The following is a 24,944-nucleotide window of genomic DNA, read 5'->3' on the forward strand; positions in this document are numbered from 1 at the left end:
GTTGGGGAAGAAGGGTGAGGGGGGGGAAAGAAGGGTGAGGGGGGAAAAGAAGGATGAGGGGGGGTGGAGAAGGGTGAGGGGCAGAGAAAGGGGCTTGAGGTCTGGAGTTGAGCACCCCTGGTATAGAAAATGACCCAGCCTTTGATGATTGCGGTATGTTGAGGCCTGGGCTACCTATTCGTGCAGCTCTATCCTAATGGAAGAGTTGAGACAATCTTTCAGAAACCAGCACCCACCAGGGGAGTTTAATCTCTTCTTACTGCATGTGCAAGCACATCTTTAATTCCTTCCCAAGTATAATTCGGTCCCAGCAAGCAAGCTGGGTATTATGCCGGTTGCTTAGATAACACTTCCCAGTACGGCATAGGAAGCGCTTAAAACGTCTGCTCTCCAACGCTACCAAATGCGTGGGTAACAGAAATGTGACTTGCCACAATGTGATGTTAACTTATGTTACCGTACAATGTCAGAGGAGCATGCAACAGAGCATGCAACAGAGCACATGGAGAGATGTGAAAAGACCTGCCATGTATTCTACAGCTGCCTGTTTTAAGGTGGTGTACTGCTTGTTAAAGAGATTATCTTCTGATAATAAAATAAAGACAAACAGCCCCAATGCTACAGCCAATATGACAAATGATATGGCTAAATACTTATCTGTCTTTCTTCTCATAAGCAAGGTTCATTTAGTTACATTTGTTGGCCAAAGCATTTGAAGCCTGCGACGACGTCACCGTATGGCGCTTTTTATAGGTTTTAGCACTGCGTGAAAGCGTTCTCCTAGGCGGCGTCCATACTCCGCGGACACAACAAAGGAAAGGCCATACCTATATGAGGCAGGCCATAGAGCGCACGACAAAGCGCGACCGTGCGCCAGACTTTAGAGCAGACAACATTTTTTTATTTATTCGCGCTATGGCCGGGTCATGTGAGCGGTTCAGCCAATGAGGGCAAATCAGCTCCGTGGCATCACGGACACGCCTCCTAAAAAAAATAATTCAGGCCACGGATTGCTCAAGCAACAGGCGCGCGTGACGCCATGCGCTCCTACTATGTATCCGAGGCCTTAACCTCTCTAATGGAGGGAGAAATGTCTTAATAGACTGGTCAGTCACAGGAGCATAACAAGACCTGCTATCTAAAAGTGATATGAGGGGTCACAGACCCCCCAAATAATTGTTACCAGTTGACATTTACAAACGTACACGACCCCTGCAAGCTAAAATTTGAGCTTGCAGGAGTGTGTTTTTTTAAACAATTATACAACAATATATGCAATACATGCCCACAATTACTGACAATGTTTAAAGGAAATAAAATTAAAACAAAGAAATCAAAACTTAAAAAATAAAATAAATAAAAAATTAGCCTACCCTTGTATTTCCAAAGTGACAGTCACAAAAACAATACAATGTCTCTCTGTTTCAACAAATCACCTGACAAACATTTTCTGTATTCCCCCTGTCGCAATGAACCATTAGAGACCAGAGCATGGTGTCACAACCGTTTACAGAAACGCAAGGAGCAGAATTCACAGATTTGTTGTCTTCATGCAGCATATGATGCAAACACGCACACATTTCCTTTGTGCCAGCGTGCCATAATATCAGATTATGTTTACTTCAGACACCAGCTGGGAAGGAAAAATGTCTAATTTCATGGCGTTGTAAATATTTATTCATGCACACTTTGCTGCTGGTAATCACGTCAACAAGAGAGTGGCCCAGCTTTAAATCACAGCATAGGACAAGGGTGGCTCAGTCAAAGACTGCACCGCCTGTGCTGAAGCAGGGATATCCTGAAAACCTGACCTGCTGGTGGCCCCTGAGGACTGGAGTTGGCCACCTGTGGCCTAGGATACAATCAAGTCTCTGGGCATTTCACAATCTAAGATTTTCTGATATATTATTGTGACTGCATTGCCAACACTTTAATCCTATTCAGAAGCATTTCTAAACTTGATTTTATCCCAAAGAAAATGTATGACACTCATGAGTTTACCGCAAGGGGTTCACTATAATTAAACTAAATTGCTTACCACCACCAGCAGGAGGTGGTGATTGGGACAAATATAGTCAATGATTAACCTGCATTAGACCAGCAGAAGAAAAAACATTTCTAAGGCCTCGGTCCCGCTGCGCTCGGTGGCGCGGGCGGCCACAAGCGAGTTCCCCACCAGCAGGGGAATCCTGCGGAGCCGGTCCCCCCTGGCTGCACAGCTTACTACACGCTGTGGCGCGTCAGCCGCTATGGGATACAAGAGAATGGTGTTCCCTAGTGTTGACGCGTCACGTGGTGTGGCTGTGAGCCAATGGGGAGGGGAGGCTTCGGGGAGCGGGGAGGAGAGGCTTCGGGGAGCGGGTAGGAGTGTGGAGTGAAAGCAGCGTGAGTGCCTGTCTGTGTGTGTGTATGTGTGTGCCTGAGTGCGTGAGTGCCTGCCTCTGTGTGTGTGTGTGTGTGTGTGTGTTTGTGTGTGTGTTGCTTTACTTACCCGAGCCGTGGAGGGAGGGGGGGGGGGAGAGTAGCGGGTCCCTCCGCTCATGCCACGCCCCCCCTCCCGCTCAAACCTCCCACTCCCGCCCACCTCCGGCTCCCTACAGACCGCATATCGCGGTCTGTGTATATCAGCGCCCCGCCTGTCTGCAGTGCAGGCGCGCTGACTCTGGGAGCGGGGCCTTAGCCTTAGGCAGTAAGTGAATCAAATGCCTTCTACCTTGTGGCCAGTTTACAAATCAATATTTCAAATCAGCACAGAATTAGTGTTTAATACCAGTAGTTTGTATTAAGGATGTACAGGCATACCCCGGTTTAAGGACACTCACTTTAAGTACACTCGCGAGTAAGGACATATCGCCCAATAGGCAAACAGCAGCTCACGCATGCGCCTGTCAGCACGTCCTGAACAGCAATACCAGCTCCCTACCTGAACCGAAGCTGTGCGCAAGCGGGGAGACTATAGAGACTGTTACAGATGCGTTATTTACATCAGTTATGCACGTATATGACGATTGCAGTACAGTACATGCATCGATAAGTGGGGGAAAAAAGGTAGTGCTTCACTTTAAGTACATTCTCGCTTTACATACATGCTCTGGACCCATTGCGTACGTTAATACGGGGTGGGTATGCCTGTAAAATTCTCATCTGGGCTCATGGCCCAAAATGACATGAAGGCAGAAGTCCTGGGACCTTCCTAACAATAACCCCAAGAATCAGAGCAAAGAAACCGCACTTACAGTCGTCCAGATCGTCCTGCAAATCGACGAAATACAACGGGATCCCTAAGAGGAAGCAAAAAACAGGAAGTTAGTGGGACAACGGTTTGTAAGGAGGGAGTTTAGGGCCCTTTTATCCTACCCTAAATTACTGGAATACTTCCTGCCACATGAAGGGATGCAAGTGTGCTCATCACTTTATAAAAGTACAGTCCAATGAAAATGACATGCACCTGTGCATACACATACTACATATATATTTTCCATGTATCATTTTATTGGCATTAAAATAGATTTGCTGTAAGCTTTAGTGTCTCCTATTGAGAGAATGGCTACATTATTCTTTGATCCATTAAAAAGGAACATCTATATTTTTACAAAAAGTATGTTTGTTAATTAGCACTCCACAAAGAACTAAATGTATAAATATACACTGTAGATAAATTGGTGCACGGAGGCAGGGGGGACCTCTGACCCCTCGATAGAATCAGATATATACACAGAAGGGCCCCAGCACGCAAATAGATACAATAGACAATTGTCAATTTGAATAAGTCAATAAAGATATTTGGCAAAATTTGTAGCAGCTGTACCATATCCCCAAATGCAGGGTCTTGAGATCACATCTCGTGAAACAACAACTACAATAAAGTGGAGGGAAAGGAGTGGTTGGCGGTGAAAAAAAAAAGGGGGATGAAGGATAACAACAATGTGACAACAAAAGGAGGAAAAAAGGAAAAACGTACCATACACGTGAAAATGTAGGGTGGAAAAAGTAGGAGGGAAACGAACGTTTCGGGGCCTCCGACACCCATTCTTCAAGCCCCTTCCCACAGATAAAAATGATCTGTGGTACTTCCCTAATTTAACACCCCATAAACACCAAAATCTCTTTTTTTCACCCCCAACCACTCCTTTCCCTCCACATTATTGTAGTTGTTGTTTCACGAGATGTGATCTCCAGACCCTGCATTTGGGGATATGGTACAGCTGCTACAAATGTTGCCAAATATATCTTTATTGACTTATTCAAATTGGCAATTGTCTATTGTATCTATTTGCGTGCTGGGGCCCTTCTATCAATATTTTTAGGACAAAACCAGCAGCCAGAGCTATGCAGGGCTCACTTAAACAATTCGCATGCGTGTCATTGGATCTTGACAGCTTAAGAAGTCCAATCCCCCAAAAAACGACATTTTAGAAAAGAAGTGTTTGTAGATAAAGAAGAGCGCACCAATGATCCGTTAAAATAATTAAGGATGCCCTCACACCACCTGTGCAATCTGGGTACCCAAAACCAGCGATGTCATCCAGCAGGACACGGCCACGGAGAGGGCAGGACACGGCCACGGAGAGGGCAGGACACGGCCACGGAGAGGGCAGGACACAAGCGTACAGAGGAACCGCACAGCGATTTCTGCCCGCATCGTTGGTCAGTCAAGGACTCCACTGACGTCCGTGCTCTTTTAAAGCACGTTGCTTGCGAGTGCAATGATATTATTTGATACCTTTCTATAATAAAAGTTCATACACCACTGGTGGCCCCTGATGTGCTATTTTTTTAATTTTTATATATACAGTAGGTCCAAAGTTGATGCAAGGGTTTGGGGGCGATAGCTCTTGAAGAGGAAGCCCACAGGACAACTTTGAAACTTTATGACCATCTTACTTAACACCTCATTAGGACCTTGCCCTTCTTTATAGTTACATAAATATATATTTTTACACACATGCACATTTTTTACACCAATGCAATGGACACCCACAGCCCCAGTGAGACACACACAATGATGATTATTTATATAAGCACGGGAAACGGTACACCCTACCTGGAACATATGAAGGCATTGCTGCCTTTAGAAATTTAGTACAGACACCAGTCTATTTATCCAGCTCTATAGCATCCTCCCTCGTGCCCCCCATATTTAGTTGGCAATGATTGTATGCAAGTTACTTAGGACTCAGATAGCGCTATTAAGGTTTAGGCTGGCATATTATTGTTGGGTTAGTCTGAACAACTGTTTGATTTTGGGGCAGATTAAAATCAGGCTGGACTTGCCCCTTAATTGTCCATCTGTCAGTTAAATAAGGCTTGATCAATTTATATAAATCTCCACCTGTCAGCCCCCGTCAACATTTGCAACATGAAAAAAGGTACACTTTATTTTGTACGTCAGGGCCTCATGCAAGAGCTTCCACGTGACAGCCTGAGGAAGCATGTAACACATGCAAAGAGATCACCAATAACATGTGTTTGGAGATAGATATATATATATCTATCTATCTCTCACACTATAAGTGGTGTTAAATCACCCATGACCAGCCGATAATTATCAGGAATGTAAGCAATCTCCCAAATGCGTTAATTGGCTGAAGGTTCCCGGCTGCACCCACAGACAGAGCTACAGCCCCTGCAGCCGGGTGTAACAGGTACAATAGGTGGGCAGATTCCCCAGGGAGCTCGCAAACTAAAAGGAGCCACCCCAGCACTGGCACCGCACAACAGGCTGGCACCTCATAAACAAATGATAATGTTACATATGAAGGCCTCTCCCTCCTCCATGTTACTTCCTGCGAGGCCTCTCCCTCCTCCTCCATGTTACTTCCTGCGAGGCCTCTCCCTCCTAATGTTACTTCCTCCGAGGCCTCTCCCTCCTCCATGTTACTTCCTCCGAGGCCTCTCCCTGCTCCTCTGAGGCCTCTCCCTCCTCCTCCTCCTCTTTTACTTCCTCTGAGGCCTCTCCCTCTTCTAAGTTACTTCCTCTGAGGCCTCTCCCTCATCCTCCATGTTGCTTCCTCTGAGGCCTCTCCCTCCTCCATGTTACTTCCTGCGAGACCTCTCCCTCCCATGTTACTTCCTCCGAGGCCTCTCCCTCCACCATGTTACTTCCTCCGAGGCCTCTCCCTCCTCCTATGTTACTTCCTCCGAGGCCTCTCCCTCCTCCTATGTTACTTCCTCCGAGGCCTCTCCCTCCTCCTATGTTACTTCCTCCGAGGCCTCTCCCTCCTCCTATGTTACTTCCTCCGAGGCCTCTCCCTCCTCCTATGTTACTTCCTCCGAGGCCTCTCCCTCCTCCTATGTTACTTCCTCCGAGGCCTCTCCCTCCTCCTATGTTACTTCCTCCGAGGCCTCTCCCTCCTCCTATGTTACTTCCTCCGAGGCCTCTCCCCCCTCCTATGTTACTTCCTCTGAGGCCTCTCCCTCCTCCTCCTCCATGTTACTTCCTCCGAGGCCTCTCCCTCCTCCATGTTACTTCCTCCGAGGCCTCTCCCTCCATGTTACTTGCTCCGAGGCCTCTCCCTCCATGTTACTTCCTCCAAGGCCTCTCCCTCTTATGTTACTTCCTCCGAGGCCTCTCCCTCCTCCTATGTTACTTCCTCCGAGGCCTCTCCCTCCTCCATGTTACTTCCTCCGAGGCCTCTCCCTCCTCCATGTTACTTCCTCCGAGGCCTCTCCCTCCTCCATGTTACTTCCTCCGAGGCCTCTCCCTCCTCCATGTTACTTCCTCCGAGGCCTCTCCCTCCATGTTACTTCCTCTGAGGCCTCTCCCTCCTCCTCCATGTTACTTCCTCCGAGGCCTCTCCCTCCTCCATGTTACTTCCTCCGAGGCCTCTCCCTCCTCCATGTTACTTCCTCCAAGGCCTCTCCCCCCTCCATGTTACTTCCTGTGAGGCCTCTCCCATGTTACTTCCTCCGAGGCCTCTCCCTCCTCCATGTTACTTCCTCCGAGGCCTCTCCCTCCTCCATGTTACTTCCTCCAAGGCCTCTCCCCCCTCCATGTTACTTCCTGTGAGGCCTCTCCCATGTTACTTCCTCCGAGGCCTCTCCCTCCTCCGTGTTACTTCCTCTGAGGCCTCTCCCTCCATGTTTATCAGGCACCGGCACAGGTTCTCCCTCACCCCCCGCCACACACGGTGACGCGGCCGCCTCCCTCCCCCCTCTGGGTGGGACAGGTACATGAGTCCGGGAGACACTTACCGGCCATCTTGACGGCTGAAGCCGGGGGGGGGGGGGCGGGGGGCAGGTGAGCGCGCGCTCCGGCGTCAAGGGGGGACGCGCACGCTTTGCCGTCGTCGTGCGTGCACTAGCGCGCGCGCGGACCCCCTCCCTCTGGGTAGCATTGGGGACGTCGACATGACGTCAGCCGCGGGGCGGGGCGCGCGCAGGGTGTTATTGGCTTCCCGCCCTTTTTTCTTTCCCTCTGAGGAGGAGGCGGTCGCCATGTTTGGTGCCCCGGGGGAGGGAGACTGGGAGGAGTGTCAATGCATTATCAAATAATAACGTGTCGGATATCTACTCATGTACCTGATATTATATATTATGATTATTATTAATAACACTGCTTCCTCGCGTGTTGTGGCTTTTAAAAATAAATGAGTGACGAACACACATTGCTTCCACTTGTGTCTGTGTTAGTTGCGTGTCCGGGTGGTGGGGCGGATGTCTTTATCATAACAAGGGACAAAGTACAAATCTAAAGTAAAGCAGTAAATAAATGGCGGCCCCGGGCGGAGGGGAGGGGAAGATGGCTGCCCGGGGAGGAGGAGCTGCTGAGGGAGGGCAGGAGGGAGGCGGCCTGCTCTGTGACAGGGCCCCGCCGGGAGCCCCGAGGTGCCGCAGGCCGGAGCTCCCTCCTTCCCTCACACACCGGGGCTGACAGGAGCACCGAGGTGTCCCGAGTGCTCCGCTCCTCGGGTCTCTGCCGCTGCTGCTGGTTATTGTGTTGTCGCCATGGCTGTGAGGGAGCTCAAAGTGTGTCTGCTGGGGGTGAGTGAGGAGAGGGAGAGGGGCAGCAACAATAATAATACGGGCAACAACTAACGTCTACTCTGTACATGTTGCACTCTTATAGTGTGTGTGTATATAATAGTATAATGTATGTGTATAATAAATACACACACATGCACAATCCACTAGTAAATACTGTATATTTATATATATTTTGTGTGTATAATAATATATATATATATAAAATATATGTGTGTGTGTGTGTGTGTGTGTATGTATGTATATATATATATATATATATATATATATATATATATATATATATATATATATATAATTACACACATGTATGTACAATCCACTAGTAAATATATAGTGTGTGTATATATGTATGTATATATATATATATATATATATATATATATATATATATATATATATATATATATACATACTGCAGGCCTGGGAGAAAAATGATCATATACCCACTGGGATTTTTTTCCCTCGGGGTATCCTGCGCTGTCGGGGATTAAAATGGTGATGTCTGGTTTACATTAAACCTGCTCTCTGGCCTACTCACGTGTCTGGTATTTTGCAGTATACCAAGTATGACCTGATGTACTGTTCTGGGTGGCGTGCCCGTCTTAACGATATAGATATATGTAGGGGTATCGGTTAGCCGAGCTTAATATATATAAAACCGAATAGCCGATACCGTTCTGTGGCTAACGAAAGGCTTTTATTCGTGCGAGCTTCCGAGATACGCCGGCCTCTCTTTCCGGCGGTGTTACAATGGATAAAGCAGGCAAAGGGTTTTACGTAAAAACAGCGCGTCCTGGGATGTTACCTGTGCTTATCCCTCCCCCGGGTGTAGATGCGACTTATGACTAGGTGTTAAATATTTCCACTATATTTAATAAAGAAAAAATGTGTTTATATCACGAGACTCCCATGAATGTTATAGGGACGGACATTCGGGGTACTCACAATATGATTCTGGTACCGGCGGCGCGGTATTGGTGACGCTGGGTACCGGCTGCGCGGTATTGGTGATGCTGGGTACCGGCCGCGCGGTATTGGTGACGCTGGGTACCGGCTGCGCGGTATTGGTGATGCTGGGTACCGGCCGCGCGGTATTGGTGACGCTGGGTACCGGCTGCGTGGTATTGGTGACGCTGGGTACCGGCTGCGCGGTATTGGTGACGCTGGGTACCGGGCGCGCGGTATTGGTGACGCTGGGTACCGGGCGCGCGGTATTGGTGACTTTGGGTACCGGGCGCGCGGTATTGGTGACGCTGGGTACCGGCCGCGCGGTATTGGTGACGCTGGGTACCGGGCGCGCAGTATTGGTGACGCTGGGTACCGGACGCGCGGTATTGGTGACGCTGGGTACCGGCTGCGCGGTATTGGTGACTTTGGGTACCGGCCGCGCGGTATTGGTGACGCTGGGTACCGGCCGCACGGTATTGGTGACGCTGGGTACTGGCTGCTTGGTATTGGTGACGCTGGGTACTGGCTGCTTGGTATTGGTGACGCTGGGTACCGGCTGCGCGGTATTGGTGACGTTGGGTACCGGGCGGTATGTTTGACAGCTCTGGGTACCGGCTGCGCATTGTTGTAACTAATTATTATTAGTGCAATAGTATCTTTTGGTACCTGTAGCATTGTTACTTGTTGGTAGCTGCTTGCAGACAAGGTGTTGAACCTGACTCGTTGATTAAATAGCTACGTTTATTACTAGCCCGGCTGCTACGCGAGCATTGTACATCTGTGTCCAGTTGTGATAACTTTAAATTACCCCGCCTAAGGTCGCGTCCATACTGCGCGCGCGGCGTGAACTAAAGGCCGTACCTCTGAGGCAGTCCATAGAGCGCACGGCCGCGCGCGTGATGAAGTGCAACCGATTTTTTTCGGTTCATCCAATGAGGGCGAACCAGCTACGGGAAGTCACAGCCACGCCTCCCCATCCCAAAAGGCCACTGATCGCTCAAGCGGCAGGCGCGCGGCCATGCGCTCCGTTCCGTGCGCCTACTATATCCGCGGCCTAAGGCCGAGTCCATAGACGGACAGGCCGTGCTGAGGCGTGCGGACGCTCCGCGCTGAGCCCCTGCATCCTCAATGAGGATGCCTTGAGAAGGGGCTCACGCGAGCGTCCGCAGGCGTGCTGACGAGTTGGAGTTTTCAGCCGAGCGCCAAGCTGTTTTTCAGCGCGCTGTCGGCTGAAAACCTCCAATCACAGCACAGCAGCGTCAACGTGTCGACGTCAGTGCGTCGCGGGCGATTGGCCCAGCGACGTCACTGCCCCGCCTCCAACCACCTCCCCCCGGCTCCGATCGCGCCCGCTGGCTCGCCTGTATGGGCATGAAATCGCCCAGATTTCAGCAGGCGAGCCTCAGCGCGGCTCGGATCGCGCCCGCTGGCCTCAGCGTCAGCGCGGCTCGGATCGCCTCTCTCTTCTATGGCCCGGGCCTAATGCATCTTCTTGGGGCTTCTCCGTCATTCCGTTACCGCTGCCTGTTACGCGGTTTAACTTTCCGGATCCTGTACGTGTACTTTAGTCGGCAAGTAACTTCATAGCATCGTCATCCGTGAAGGCTCCTGCTCCCAGTCAGCAGATCTGCTAATGTTTGTTTGTAATGAAACAATTGTAATAATCCACGTCAACAAAACATCAGTTAAATTATGCGCGTGGTACAATCCGTGCATGACATTGCTGCAGTATTGAGGCTAAATTCAACGCACTCCGGCCCGAAAATACCTATTGAAGTCAATGGGATCTTTTCCCCGAACTGCCACATTCGGGGTGTCGTGAATCCACCCCTAAACCCAGTCACATATTGGCTTTAGATTAGTGAGTACAAAACAAGTTTCATTGACATCCTTTTGGTGACACGTGACATTCATGTGTTATCCATCCCACTTACCTTTTTGGAGAATAATATTCACTTTATTGCATATAGCGCTTTTCCTCCAAGGGGACTCAAAGCGCGTCACCATGACAGTATTGCCCGCAGTACGCAAAACCCAGGAATCTTTACAGATACGAAATCCCCAACGTCGCCTCTCTGTGAAATACGCAGGTTTATTTCTCCTAAATAAGTTGAGCCTGAAGAAATCGGTGATTAACCTCTGTTACATTTGAGTGCTGTGCCATGCGTTTCTATTTCACGCCATAAAAGGGATGTTTCCACGATAGAAAGTGAATGATGTAAATCGTTTTATGCTATATTTAATTTTGTAGCGCGTGCTAAGAACGGCGTAGAGGGTATTTATAAAAGGGTGAAATGAGGAAATAGCTACTTAAACTCAATGTATCTGCTTTAATTCTTGCTGACGCTGCTTTCTCTTGCATATACCATGTCTTCTGTAGGATACGGGCGTGGGCAAGTCCAGCATCGTATGGAGGTTCGTAGAAGACAGCTTTGACCCTAATATTAATCCCACTATCGGGTAAGGGAAGCAGTAAAAGGTGCAAAACGCTGTTTGTTTGTTCATGGTCTCTGCTTGGAGCTGTCTTTATTCGGACAGTTCAGATGATGCATGGTAAAGAAGAAAGATAAGGGTGGCTTGGTTTGGTTTGGGGGGGAAAGTGTCTGTATTGTCCGGACTGATTCAAAGTTGTGAGAACGCTATTGAAGTGGGAAAAACCATACTGCTTTCTGTTTAAAGGGCCTTTACTTAAAGCTGCAGACAATCAATATTCTACATGTGTTTTTTTTTTGTTTTTTTTATCAGTTCTGTGCTGTGAGAAAATACTTGTAGCATTATGTTTTTTTTCTCTTTAAAATCACTCTGAAATACATTTTTAATGTATTATAATGTAACAAGCCGTTTATGTTTTCAATAGCAACCATTTACAAAGTCACATCCCCTTCCTCTTCTGACACAGGCTGTGGCACACCCCTTTTTGAGCCCTGCCTTCTCTAGCAGTGCACCAATTGTATCTAGTGACTGCCCGGTCACATGATCTTCCCCACAGAACTTTGCATCTTTGGTCCTTTTCTGCTGCGCTGACAGCCATTTAGTGAACCCCCGAGCCGATACTTTGCCGATCTATCACAGGAGCACGGATCGATCGGCAACTTAGCTTATTACTTATCAGTGTGTGGATTGTATTGATGCACATATTAAAAGGGGGGGGGAAATAAAATAAAAAATGGCAGCTTGGACTGCTTTAAAGAAGCTTTGCCTTTAAAAAATAAAAATAATAATCATCCCATCCCCCCTTAGGTAGGATGCAGGGGGTCTCTGGAGCTGAACCGTCTTCATTTCCGCTCCTGGGGCTCCCTGCTCCCCGAGATACTTGCATCTGAAGGGGTTGCCTGTATCTTCTGTTTAATTATCCTGCGTTGCGTGGATCAATAGGAAGCCGCAAGGGATGACGTCGCCGCTTCCTATTGGTCCGCGGGGAACTTTTTTTTTTAAGCAGACATTTTCTGTTCCCAGCTGGAGCCGCATCACCTTCCGACGTCAGTATCTCCGGAAGCCGGGGGTCCCCGGAGAGGAAATTAGCTCGGTTCAGCTCCAGAGACCCCCTGCTTCAAACCTAGCAATATAAAAGACCCAGGAGGTAAAGCCACCGGGAAAATTTTCCGCCACTCGGCAACACAAATACATCATATATTTTAGACGCCATTAGTTGCTCAGGGCCCAACCTTTGGAACCTCTCAGGTCTCTGCTTCGTGTGCTTACGGTATTAACATCTATAAAGAAGCCTCCTGTTGGGACATTAAGAGACATCACCACCCGCAAGGAATCGTGCTCCAACCTGATGCGCTTGCGAGATCGCCCAAATAGTTCAGTACTTGTTCTGCGTCCCCTTTTTGTTTGGTGTAAATAGGCGTTTGCATACCTCCCATACGCCTTGCTTTGTGGGTTTGTCCCAGGTGAATAGGTTTGCCTCTCATTCTAAAGCAGCAATGCCGTCTTTTGTTTACCTGTTATCTGTTATTATTTTATTGACGTGATTTGAACCAGGCTGACCGTGGAGCTGAGCTGGGCTGTTTTTAAAGCTCCTGTATGCCCCGGGTTTAGCCCAAATACTCGCCGGTCAAGTTATCAGCGTTTCTGCTGACCTTTTAAATGGGCATCCAATAGGAAGCCCCAAACAATGACCCTGCAAAGCTCCCTATTGGGCCCCCCGGTTTGGACGGCTCTTATTAAGAAGAGATTGCACCTTCTCACCTGGCGGGAAACCCCACCGAGTGTAAAAGAGGATTATAAAAATGAGAAATGAATGCACACACAAAAAAAAGAAGCTTAGTGTAGTCATTCAAGAGAGCAGGAGTCCAGTAATCTCAAATGTACTGACACAGATATTCGGAGTCATTGGCATTGTATGGGAAGATCCACTGTAATTCCCGTTCAGTTGATTTGCACCAATGAGATTGGTACCACAAATAAAATATAATGCCCCCTCCCATCTGGCTAATTGGAATAGTCTCGTTGGAGCAGGTGACGTATTCTCTATATGTTGTGATCCAACAGAGCCAGATAGTCGGCCGTAGATATTTGCTGTTGTGTTTTTAAGACTCGGTGACATCCCAAGTTAAAGATGGACAACAAGTCGGAGAGACGAGCCTGGGCTTTTAATCCGTAGCTGTTAAATTTCACACTGTATTGGCTTCTAGGAGCTTCTGCAGCATTTTCTACCCAAAGTGCAACGTGCAATGCATGCATGCAATCCTACAGAGAGAGCGTCACATTGCAACATACAATGCATGCATGCAATCCTACAGAGAGCGCGTCACACTGTGCAACATGCAATGCATGCATGCAATCCTACAGAGAGAGCATCACACTGTGCAACATGCAATGCATGCATGCAATCCTACAGAGAGCGCGTCACACTGTGCAACATGCAATGCATGCATGCAATCCTACAGAGAGAGCGTCACACTGTGCAACATGCAATGCATGCATGCAATCCTACAGAGAGCGCGTCACACTGTGCAACATGCAATCCTACAGAGAGAGCATCACACTGTGCAACATGCAATGCATGCATGCAATCCTACAGAGAGCGCGTCACACTGTGCAACATGCAATTCTACAGAGAGAGCGCCACACTGTGCAACATACAATGCATGCATGCAATCCTACAGAGAGAGCGTCACACTGTGCAACATGCAATGCATGCATGCAATCCTACAGAGAGAGCGTCACACTGTGCAACATGCAATGCATGCATGCAATCCTACAGAGAGCGCGTCACACTGTGCAACATGCAATCCTACAGAGAGAGCGCCACACAGTGCAACACACAATGCATGCATGCAATCCTACAGAGAGAGCGTCACACTGTGCAACACGCAATGCATGCATGCAATCCTACAGAGAGCGTCACACTGTGCAACATGCAGTGCATGCATGCAATCCTACAGAGAGAGCGCCACACTGTGCAACATGCAATGCATGCATGCAATCCTACAGAGAGAGCGTCACACTGTGCAACACGCAATGCATGCATGCAATCCTACAGAGAGCGTCACACTGTGCAACATGCAGTGCATGCATGCAATCCTACAGAGAGCGTCACACTGTGCAACATGCAATGCATGCATGCAATCCTACAGAGAGCGGCACACTGCAACATGCAATGCATGCATGCAATCCTACAGAGAGAGCGGCACACTGCAACATGCAATGCATGCATGCAATCCTACAGAGAGAGCGTCACACTGTGCAACATACAATGCATGCATGCAATCCTACAGAGAGAGCGTCACACTGTGCAACATGCAATGCATGCATGCAATCCTACAGAGAGAGCGTCACACTGTATTACACACAATTGGCAGATAAAAGCACAAAAAACACAGCGCACAACGCTCACAGTGCATTAAAAATTATATTGACATAAACAATAAATAAGGTGAGTATTGTGCATACATCAAGATAGTTTTAAACACTATGAGCGTTGTGCGCTGTGTTTTTTGTGTTTTTATCTGCTAGTTTAGGGGGTTCCTGAGCCCTCCCTATACCGCAGCTGCAGACGCTCAGATTTGTTCAATTAAGGTCACGTATTTTACCTTATATATTCATCACTTCACTTATAACATTAGCTGCGCACTTTTTTCCTCACTTATTACACACAATTACCTGCACAATGCATTGTTATTATTCTGTATATTTTATAAACTGGTTACTGAGCCAAGGAAGATAGCGGTGATACCTTTTTTAATACCCCAACTCATGATTACAAAGGGCCCATCACATCTGCAGAACCTTTGTGGTTCTCTGAGCTTGCACTCCTTTTAACCACGCGTTGGCTATTAAAGGTATCGCCTCTACCTTTCCTGCTCTGTCCTGCGGAACCAGCCTGTGTTTCAGCTGCTTGCTGTAACTGTGGATATAATACACTGCACATGTTCCTGCTCACGTGGTATTCCCAGCCTGGCGTGGCCCAGTGTACTCCGTGGTATTATTTCTTATGCTGCTTGGAGTTAGTTTGTGAAAGCCCCGCCCCTAGCGAGGACTTGCTAATAACGGGCGGCTCCGCCGGCTTTCTTCCAGCGCATCTTTTATGACCAAGACGGTGCAGTATCAGAATGAATTGCACAAGTTCCTAATCTGGGATACCGCTGGCCAGGAGCGGGTAAGTGGAACCTAACCTTCTAGAATAGTCACTCCTCCTTAAATATACCCCTGCGTGATGTCTGGATCCCCATAGCATCCCAGAGTGGGGCCCAGCATACAACAATGATGTTGTAACTCTTTAGGTGTGTGTGTGTGTTGTGTGTGTGTGTTGCGTGTATGCAGTAAGAGTTGCGTGTATGCAGTAAGAGTTGCGTGTATGCAGTAAGAGTTGCGTGTATGCAGCAAGAGTTGCGTGTATGCAGCAAGAGTTGCGTGTATGCAGCTAGAGTTGCGTGTATGCAGCTAGAGTTGCGTGTATGCAGCAAGAGTTGCGTGTATGCAGCAAGAGTTGCGTGTATGCAGCAAGAGTTGCGTGTATGCAGCAAGAGTTGCGTGTATGCAGCAAGAGTTGCGTGTATGCAGCAAGAGTTGCGTGTATGCAGCAAGAGTTGCAGCCTATTTGTTTAGAGATGCCCTTGGCCTGTCAGAGCTGTAAGTGACATCCGCCTGTGGCGTTCCTTCCTCTTGCAAGTTCCCACAGAACGCAGGAGGTGGCTGTGAAGGAGCGGGGCTCAGTCACGAGGTCTCACCTCCCAAACTATTTCAGCACCGACTTCATGGAGCGTGTGATGGAAACGTGAAGGCGCGACGACTGCAGGGGTGTGGGCGTATGCTGCTTGTTTACATAGACTAATTTATGCTACCTTGGGTATCGTCTTTACTAATAAACGACTTTGCTGCTACGAATTCCCCCCGGACCGAAGCTTTCCTTTACGTTCTGCTAAGTCGGAGTCGCGTTGATATGTCACAGCCCGGCATCCAGGCCTCGCCATTTCATCCCGGTGACCGGTCAGACTAGAGTTTGGCACATACTACATCAGGAGTGGCCCACCCCAGTCCTCTAGGGCAGCGGTGCGCAAACTGTGGGGCGCGCCCCCTTGGGGGGGCGCACGATTATGTAGGGGGGGCGCGGGCTGCATGCGGAGAAACCTGGGGGCGGGCAGAGCTGTGCACGGGCGGCCAGAAGCTCCGTGCAGAGGCTGCTTCTGTGTGATGTCTGCCTTGCTGTGGGGAGGGGCTTCTCTCTGCACACAGACAGCCCCTCCTCCTCCTGTCCCACTTTTCAGCGTACATGGGGGACTGAAGCAGGCTTAAAAGTGAAAGTAAGTATTTGTGTGTTGTGTGTTGTGTGTGTGTGTAGAGGTGGGAGACATATTGGGGGGAGAAAGAGAGCCATGGAGAGGTGGGAGACATATTGGGGGGAGATAAAGAAAGCCATGGAGAGGTGGGAGACATATTGGGGGGAGGGAGAGAGAAAGAAAGCCATGGAGAGGTGGGAGACATATTGGGGGGAGGGAGAGAGAAAGAGAGCCATGGAGAGGTGGGAGACATATTGGGGGGAGATAAAGAGAGCCATGGAGAGGTGGGAGACATATTGGGGGGAGGGAGAGAGAAAGAGAGCCATGGAGAGGTGGGAGACATATTGGGGGGAGATAAAGAAAGCCATGGAGAGGTGGGAGACATATTGGGGGGAGGGAGAGAGAAAGAGAGCCATGGAGAGGTGGGAGACATATTGGGGGGAGATAAAGAGAGCCATGGAGAGGTGGGAGACATATTGGGGGGAGGGAGAGAGAAAGAGAGCCATGGAGAGGTGGGAGACATATTGGGGGGAGATAAAGAGAGCCATGGAGAGGTGGGAGACAGAAAGAGAGCCATGGAGAGGTGGGAGACATATTGGGGGGAGATAAAGAAAGCCATGGAGAGGTGGGAGACATATTGGGGGGGGGGGGGAGATAAAGAAAGCCATGGAGAGGTGGGAGACATATTGGGGGGAGGGGGAGAGAGTCATGGAGAGATGGGAGACATATTGGGGGGAGGTGGAGAGAGACATGGAGAGGTGGGAGACATATTGGGGGGAGGGGGAGAGAGACATGGAGAGGTGGGAGAAATATTGGGGGGAGAGATATGGAGAGGTGGGAGACATGTTGGGGGGAGGGGGAGAGAGACATGGAGAGGTGGGAGACATTGGGGGGAGGGGGATGGAGAGGTGGGAGAGAGACACTGGGGGGAAGGTGAGAGAGAGACACTGGGGAAGGTGAGGGAGAGACACTGGGGGGAGGGAGAGACTCAATGGCTAAACAGTGGGATGAAGGTCAGGCAGAGATGGCAGAATTGAGGGGCTTGGGAGGATGAGTTTTGGGGGGCTGGGGGTTCTTCTTTGGGTCAGAGGGGTCACTTCGGAGTATTGATCAGCAGGGGAGATTCATCAGTACCCCCCTTGAGTTTGGTTATGGGGTTCCCTGATCCCTGGGCAACGTTTAAAACAGGAATACATAAATAATACATAAATCTGGTAGGTAGGAGTGGATGACACTGGGGAAAGCAAATGGGAGAGGGAAGGGATGTAGCTAAGAGGTGGATGAATGCCCCCTCAAATGGACTGCCTTTGTGCACCAGAAAAAAACATATTACCAGATGCCAGCAAACAATAAAATAAACAGTGATCCAATACCAGGATACGCCTGCGCGCACGCCTGCAGCCCAAGCCATTTGTGAACTTGGCTGCAGGAGATTGTAGGCGCCTGGCGGGGGCGTCACAAAGCTGGTTCGCCCTCATTGGCTGAACCAGCTCACGTGCGCTGACGTCATGTGATTTTGATTACATCAGGCAGGGGGGGCCCGAGAAATTTCATGGATGAAAAGGGGGGCTCGGCATAAAAAGTTTGCTCACCCCTGCTCTAGGGCCACCTGCAGGTCAGGTATTGCCTCTTCATCCCTTTCCTGCTCTTCGTTTTCCAGAGTTTCTGAGGTTACAACATCTTTGCATTTCAAGGGCAACCCCTGTGGCAAAGTTACAGAACCCCCCAAGCCAAACCCCAGGGCAGGACGTCTGAAACAGCCAGGCAGGGGAGACTGCCGGAGAATGAACGCTATCCCAGGTCACATCTGTTTTCTTGCTCCAATGAGAGGCGGGGGAGAATATTTTACCTGCTGGCCTTTCTTTTTCTTGGTGGAAAGAAATAGCTGTGTTTGTTATGCCAGGAAATGAGAGTAACACACGATAGATCATCAACTGAGGTTAGACTCGAGTCTCAACCAAGCAGAACAGACTTCAGAAAACCGTCCGGGCAGCGGGTCACAAAATGTGTTTTTTTTATTTTATTTTAAATCGCTTTACTCGAAAATATCTATCGATCGTCGTGGTAGAGGTAAAAGTAATTAACTACATTCTTTGTGTACCGAGGAAAAGGCGATTTAAATGTTCTTTTTGACAGGAAAAATTCTGTGCAAGTATTGCAAAGTATTTTGATGACAAGTTCTGAAGATTAGGCATCTTTAATGAGTTTTTCTATAGAAATATCAAGTAGTGCGTTTAGGGCGTTTTTTTGCCAAAAATGCACCTAATGAGTTCTATCTCTACAACGACCGTGTTTTGTAATCGGAAAATGTGTTGGGGCATCAGGAAGAGGCTTGCAACTGATGTACCTGCGAGGTCCTTGGGGAGGTCTTCATGCAGTAGGGGGTTTCCGAGGCCTGGAGATGATGGGGGGGCCTTCATGCAGCAGGAGATTACAGAGGCCCGGAGATGATGGGGAGGTCTTCATGCAGCAGTAGGTTACAGAGGCCCGGAGATGATGGGGAGGTCTTCATGCCGCAGGGATTACTGAGACCAGGAGATGGTGGGGAGGTCTTCATGCAGCAGGGATTACCGAGGCCTGGAGATGGTGGGGAGGCCTTCATGCAGCAGGGATTACCGAGGCCTGGAGATGATGGGGAGGCCTTCATGCAGCAGGGATTACAGAGGCCTGGAGATGATGGGGAGGCCTTCATGCAGCAGGGGATTACAGAGGCCCGGAGATGATGGGAGGTCTTCATGCCGCAGGGATTACTGAGACCAGGAGATGATGGGGAGGTCTTCATGCAGCAGGGATTACCGAGGCCTGGAGATGGTGGGGAGGCCTTCATGCAGCAGGGATTACAGAGGCCTGGAGATGATGGGGAGGCCTTCATGCAGCAGGGATTACCGAGGCCTGGAGATGGTGGGGAGGCCTTCATGCAGCAGGGGGTTTCCGAGGCCTGGAGATGATGGGGGGGCCTTCATGCAGCAGGGGATTACAGAGGCCCGGAGATGATGGGGAGGCCTTCATGCAGCAGTAGATTACAGAGGCCCGGAGATGATGGGGAGGTCTTCATGCCGCAGGGATTACTGAGACCAGGAGATGGTGGGGAGGTCTTCATGCAGCAGGGATTACCGAGGCCTGGAGATGGTGGGGAGGCCTTCATGCAGCAGGGATTACAGAGGCCTGGAGATGATGGGGAGGCCTTCATGCAGCAGGGATTACAGAGGTCTGGAGATGATGGGGAGGCCTTCATGCAGCAGGGGATTACAGAGGCCCGGAGATGATGGGGAGGTCTTCATGCCGCAGGGATTACTGAGACCAGGAGATGATGGGGAGGTCTTCATGCAGCAGGGATTACTGAGGCCTGGAGATGGTGGGGAGGCCTTCATGCAGCAGGGATTGCCGAGGCATGGAGATGCTGGGAGGCCTTCATGCAGCAGGGATTACAGAGGCCTGGAGAGGATGGGGAGGCCTTCATGCAGCAGGGGATTACAGAGGCCCGGAGATGATGGGGAGGTCTTCATGCCGCAGGGATTACTGAGACCAGGAGATGATGGGGAGGTCTTCATGCAGCAGGGATTACAGAGGCCTGGAGATGATGATGGGGAGGCCTTCATGCAGCAGGGATTACAGAGGCCTGGAGATGATGAGGAGGCCTTCATGCAGCAGGGATTACCGAGGCCTGGAGATGGTGGGGAGGCCTTCATGCAGCAGGGATTACTGAGGCATGGAGATGCTGGGAGGCCTTCATGCAGCAGGGATTACAGAGGCCTGGAGATGATGGGGAGGCCTTCATGCAGCAGGGATTACCGAGGCCTGGAGATGGTGGGGAGGCCTTCATGCAGCAGGGGATTACAGAGGCCCGGAGATGATGGGGAGGTCTTCATGCCGCAGGGATTACTGAGACCAGGAGATGATGGGGAGGTCTTCATGCAGCAGGGATTACAGAGGCCTGGAGATGATGATGGGGAGGCCTTCATGCAGCAGGGATTACAGATGCCTGGAGATGATGAGGAGGCCTTCATGCAGCAGGGATTACCGAGGCCTGGAGATGATGAGGAGGCCTTCATGCAGCAGGCATTACTGAGGCATGGAGATGCTGGGAGGCCTTCATGCAGCAGGGATTACAGAGGCCTGGAGATGATGGGGAGGCCTTCATGCAGCAGGGATTACTGAGGCCTGGAGATGGTGGGGAGGCCTTCATGCAGCAGGGATTACTGAGGCATGGAGATGCTGGGAGGCCTTCATGCAGCAGGGATTACAGAGGCCTGGAGATGATGGGGAGGCCTTCATGCAGCAGGGATTACCGAGGCCTGGAGATGGTGGGGAGGCCTTCATGCAGCAGGGATTACAGAGGCCTGGAGATGATGGGGAGGCCTTCATGCAGCAGGGATTACCGAGGCCTGGAGATGGTGGGGAGGCCTTCATGCAGCAGGGATTACCGAGGCCTGGAGATGATGGGGAGGTCTTCATGCAGCAGGGATTACAGAGGCCTGGAGATGATGGGGAGGTCTTCATGCAGCAGGGAATTACAGAGGCCTGGAGATGATGATGGGGAGGTCTTCATACAGCAGGGATTACAGAGGCCTGGAGATGATGAGGAGGCCTTCATGCAGCAGGGGACTACAGAGGCCTGGAGATGATGGGGAGGTCTTCATGCAGCAGGGGATTATCGAGGCCTGGAGATGATGGGGAGGCCTTCATGCAGCAGGGATTACAGAGGCCTGGAGATGATGATGGGGAGGCCTTCACACAGCAGGGGATTACGGAGGCCTGAAGATGATGATGATGGGGAGGCCTTCATACAGCAGGGATTACAGAGGCCTGGAGATGAGGAGGAGGAGGAGGCCTTCATTCAGCAGGGATTACAGAGGCCTGGAGATGATGGGGAGGCCTTCATTCAGCAGGGATTACAGAGGCCTGGAGATGATGATGGGGAGGCCTTCATGCAGCAGGGGACTACAGAGGCCTGGAGATGATGGGGAGGTCTTCATGCAGCAGGGGATTATCGAGGCCTGGAGATGATGGGGAGGCCTTCATGCAGCAGGGATTACAGAGATCAGGAGATGAAGAGGAGGCCTTCATGCAGCAGGGATTACTGAGGAAGTCTGTTCAGACCGCATCGGGAAGAATATTGGTATGTCCATACCAAGTTCCCTGTGTATATGGATGTAACAATAAAGCTGCTGTTGAATGAATAAAGTTCCAGGCGCCCATCATTGCTAGATCATCGCCCACCCGCCGGAATCCAGCACCCTGACCACGTAACCACATCTGAGTAAGCCACGATAAGAGACAGGGCTGGGAGGGTTACAGATGCAATAAAGAGGGCCCAAACTTGCTGGTTACTGCCCCCAAACATGGAGTGGTATGTATGTACTGTGCAGTTAGTGCCCTTCGTACTGTGTACTGAGCAAGTGAGTGCCCTTCGTACTGTGTACTGAGCAAGTGAGTGCCCTTCGTACTGTGTACTGAGCAAGTGAGTGCCCTTCGTACTGTGTACTGAGCAAGTGAGTGCCCTTCGTACTGTGTACTGAGCAAGTGAGTGCCCTTCGTACTGTGTACTGAGCAAGTGAGTGCCCTTCGTACTGTGTACTGAGCAAGTGAGTGCCCTTCGTACTGTGTATTGGTAAATTGTAACAGGCCAGTATCTTTAATATTTTTGGGACTATGTCTTCTCATTGTTAATATTTGCTTGCAGTTCCGTGCGTTGGCGCCGATGTACTACAGGGGCTCTACGGCCGCCATCATAGTTTATGACATCACGAAAGAGGTAAGCACTTTCTGACGGCGTTGCTGGTGCTGCCAGAAAGGGGTTCTGCAAACCCATTGGTTTTATTTCCCCCAATGTGACGTACATGGGGATGGGGGGGATTATTCTGCAGATGCAATTAACCCTTTCTTTCTGGTGTCACAGGACACTTTTTCAACGTTAAAGAACTGGGTGAAAGAGCTACGGCAGCACGGGCCCCCCAACATCGTGGTCGCCATAGCCGGAAACAAGTGTGACCTCAATGATCTCAGGTAGTTTGTCTTTTCTCAAACGCGCAGACCAGGAGTGGCCAACGCCGGTCCCCGAGAGCTACAGACCGGTTCTGCAATGTTAAAGCGCCAATCCTTTTATTATAGGAATGAAGCAGGGGGGTCTCCAGGGCCGAACCCCCGTTAACTTCAGTTGTAGAGACCCCCGTCTTCCGGAGATGCTTACCATCTGCCGCCCCGTTTGGCTAGCAGGGTTCACGTAATGGCGGAGTTCCAAACCTCCCGCGCCCTGCGGACCAATAGGAAGCCGTGACGTCATCAGGCTCCGCTTCCCACGGGAGCTTATAACTTTGCTGTGATACCGGCATGCCCTCTTAAAGGTCTGTGTCTCGGGAAGCAAGGGGTCCCAGGAGCTGAGAATAATGGGGTTCAGCTCAGGAGAGCCCCCTGCTTCAATCCTATGTTAAAAATAAAAGCGAATCAAATGCTCCTTTTTAAAGGTATTAGTCTGCTAATTTAATCTATCGCACATATCACAACACCCCAATGGGGGAAAAAATACTAAAAGCCCCAATATACATTCCATGGAACGCAGAGCTGATTATTTGTTTTTCGGTTGTTCTAAGTGGGTTTAGTTCCTAAAAAAAAAAACAGCATTGGGGTTTCTATTAAATTTGAGCGGGTTTTTACTTGCCTGTGTTTGTCCGTGCCCTACACCCCCAAATTAAGTGATTATTCCCACGTTTTAGGGAGGTCGTGGAAAAAGACGCGAAAGACTACGCCGACTCCATCAACGCGATTTTTGTGGAGACGAGCGCCAAGATCGCGATAAACATTAACGAGCTGTTCATAGAAATTAGTAAGTACCAGCGCCGAGGTTTTCATATCCCCTGAACCCTCTGTTCGTGGTCTGTAATCCCATTTACTTCGGTTCCATATTTGATATGGAATTTCACTCCGGATCTGGAAGGAATGCCACGGATCTGGAAGGAATGCCAGTGTTCTGTTTACTTTGCACATCCTTTCGTCGTTCGTACCTAGACCAAGGGGGTTGCTAACTCCAGTCCCCAAGGGCTACCAACAGGTCGGGTTTTCAGAATATCCCTGCTTCAGCACAGGCGTCTTGGTTGAAGACTGAGCCACTGATTGAGCCGCCTGTGCTGAAGCGGGGATATCCTGAAAACCTGACCAATTGCTGGCCCTTAGGCCTGGAGCTGGCTACTCCTGACGTGCAAAGTGTAAATGGCAGAATGGGATGCTGGGAGTTGTAGTGTGTGTGTGTGTGTGTGTGTGTGTGTGTGTGTGTGTGTTTAGGAGAAGGCTGTGCTGGTCTTTGGATTTGTACAATGGAAAAGCCAGGGATTCGCTGCAGAGCATCGCAAATCCATCTACCAATAAAAGGGGGTCGATCAATAATACAGCAAAGCGATTACTTGCGCAGAGCGGCAGCGTTTCTGTGCGCACCTGGGAAAATCCGGAGACTGGGGGAGAGTAGGAAGTGTTATTACTTGTTCATTTTCTATTCCGTAGAAGTGAAGCGAGGAGAGCAGCTCTCCACAATAGTGGTCAAGTGGTCCGTGTGTATCCATCCAACCGCTGGCTCCAACACAGCCGTCTCCGGAACCGCGAGGCCGGCGGTGTGGGACAGAAACGTTGGATGGGTAATACTCGCCACTGTTTTGGCTCGCTGCCGTCTTCGCTTCATTGCTGTGGGGTTTAACCGTCGAGGTTCAGCACTCGCTGGTATCTTTAGTCCGCGACTCCCGTAAACCTTTTTTTTTTTAATAGAGTTGTTGATTTTCTACCCGGCGACATAAACTGCATTGACATGTATTGTATGTTCCACGCAGGTCGGCGGATACCTTCGGCCACCGCTACTTCCGGAAAGGGCTTTAAGCTTAGGAGGCCGTCGTCCGTGACCGAACACAAGTGCTGCTGACTGCAGTGTGACTGGTGTTGCTGCGGAATGGTAGGCGGGCCAACTTTGATACTTTGCCATTAATTACCAGCCGCCGCCTGCCTCCTCATTACTATGCACCGGGAGGTCCGGGGCCCCGGAGGGCCACGGGTGCATGCTTCCTGCACTGCTACACGTTCCTGCCAATGGCCAACAATATGCCGTCACTAAAGGGAAAACGACTTTATTTTGTTTCTGTTTTGGGCGCTGTTCACCGTGTCCACTTTGCCTATTTCTACCGTTGTGTTTGTGTTTTATTATGCAGTGTAAAAAAAAAAGGGGGCCATTGGAAAACAATCTTTTCAACTTGAGTGGGGGGGGAAGAGTGGGGGGAGGGAGAGGGGAAGAGTGGGGGGAGGGAG

At 50.0% G+C, this 24,944-nt stretch overlaps 2 protein-coding genes across 4 annotated transcripts in view; one reads left to right on the forward strand and one right to left on the reverse strand.

Moving 5' to 3' along the window:
- LOC142466426 (serine/threonine-protein phosphatase 4 regulatory subunit 1-like) overlaps nucleotides 1-7,311 on the reverse strand; it is a 34,600-nt gene extending 27,289 nt beyond the window's left edge. The window contains exons 1-2 of the mRNA XM_075571325.1: nucleotides 7,195-7,311; nucleotides 3,237-3,281 (exon numbers count right to left, since the gene is read on the reverse strand). Of these exons, the coding sequence (XP_075427440.1) occupies nucleotides 3,237-3,281; nucleotides 7,195-7,201 (52 nt within the window). The 5' untranslated portion in view covers nucleotides 7,202-7,311. The remainder of the gene's footprint in view (nucleotides 1-3,236; nucleotides 3,282-7,194) is intronic.
- Nucleotides 7,312-7,762: 451 nt separating this feature from the next.
- Nucleotides 7,763-24,898, forward strand: RAB22A (RAB22A, member RAS oncogene family). 3 transcript variants are annotated; one of them, XM_075571327.1, is made up of 8 exons: nucleotides 7,763-7,983; nucleotides 11,315-11,349; nucleotides 15,460-15,541; nucleotides 22,345-22,416; nucleotides 22,561-22,667; nucleotides 23,375-23,484; nucleotides 24,156-24,286; nucleotides 24,476-24,898. In XM_075571327.1, the coding sequence occupies exons 1-8, from the start codon at nucleotides 7,948-7,950 to the stop codon at nucleotides 24,542-24,544; spliced, it is 642 nt and encodes a 213-aa protein (XP_075427442.1). In that variant the 5' UTR covers nucleotides 7,763-7,947; the 3' UTR covers nucleotides 24,545-24,898. The 3 variants fall into 3 exon arrangements, with proteins under 3 accessions (XP_075427442.1, XP_075427441.1, XP_075427443.1); XM_075571326.1 differs by having other exon boundaries at nucleotides 7,767-7,983; nucleotides 11,315-11,394; XM_075571328.1 differs by lacking the exon at nucleotides 24,156-24,286 and having other exon boundaries at nucleotides 7,775-7,983; nucleotides 11,315-11,394.
- Nucleotides 24,899-24,944: the final 46 nt, after the last annotated feature.

Source organism: Ascaphus truei, chromosome 15, assembly GCF_040206685.1.
Source record: "Ascaphus truei isolate aAscTru1 chromosome 15, aAscTru1.hap1, whole genome shotgun sequence".
NCBI classification, from domain to species: Eukaryota; Metazoa; Chordata; class Amphibia; order Anura; family Ascaphidae; genus Ascaphus; species Ascaphus truei.

Coding starts and splice junctions, on each gene's coding strand:
- RAB22A (XM_075571326.1), top strand. CDS start 7,948: ATGGCTGTGAGGGAGCTCAAAGTGTGTCTGCTGGGG. Junction 7,984..11,314: donor TCAAAGTGTGTCTGCTGGGG/GTGAGTGAGGAG, acceptor TGTCTTCTGTAG/GATACGGGCGTGGGCAAGTC. Junction 22,417..22,560: donor TTTATGACATCACGAAAGAG/GTAAGCACTTTC, acceptor CTGGTGTCACAG/GACACTTTTTCAACGTTAAA.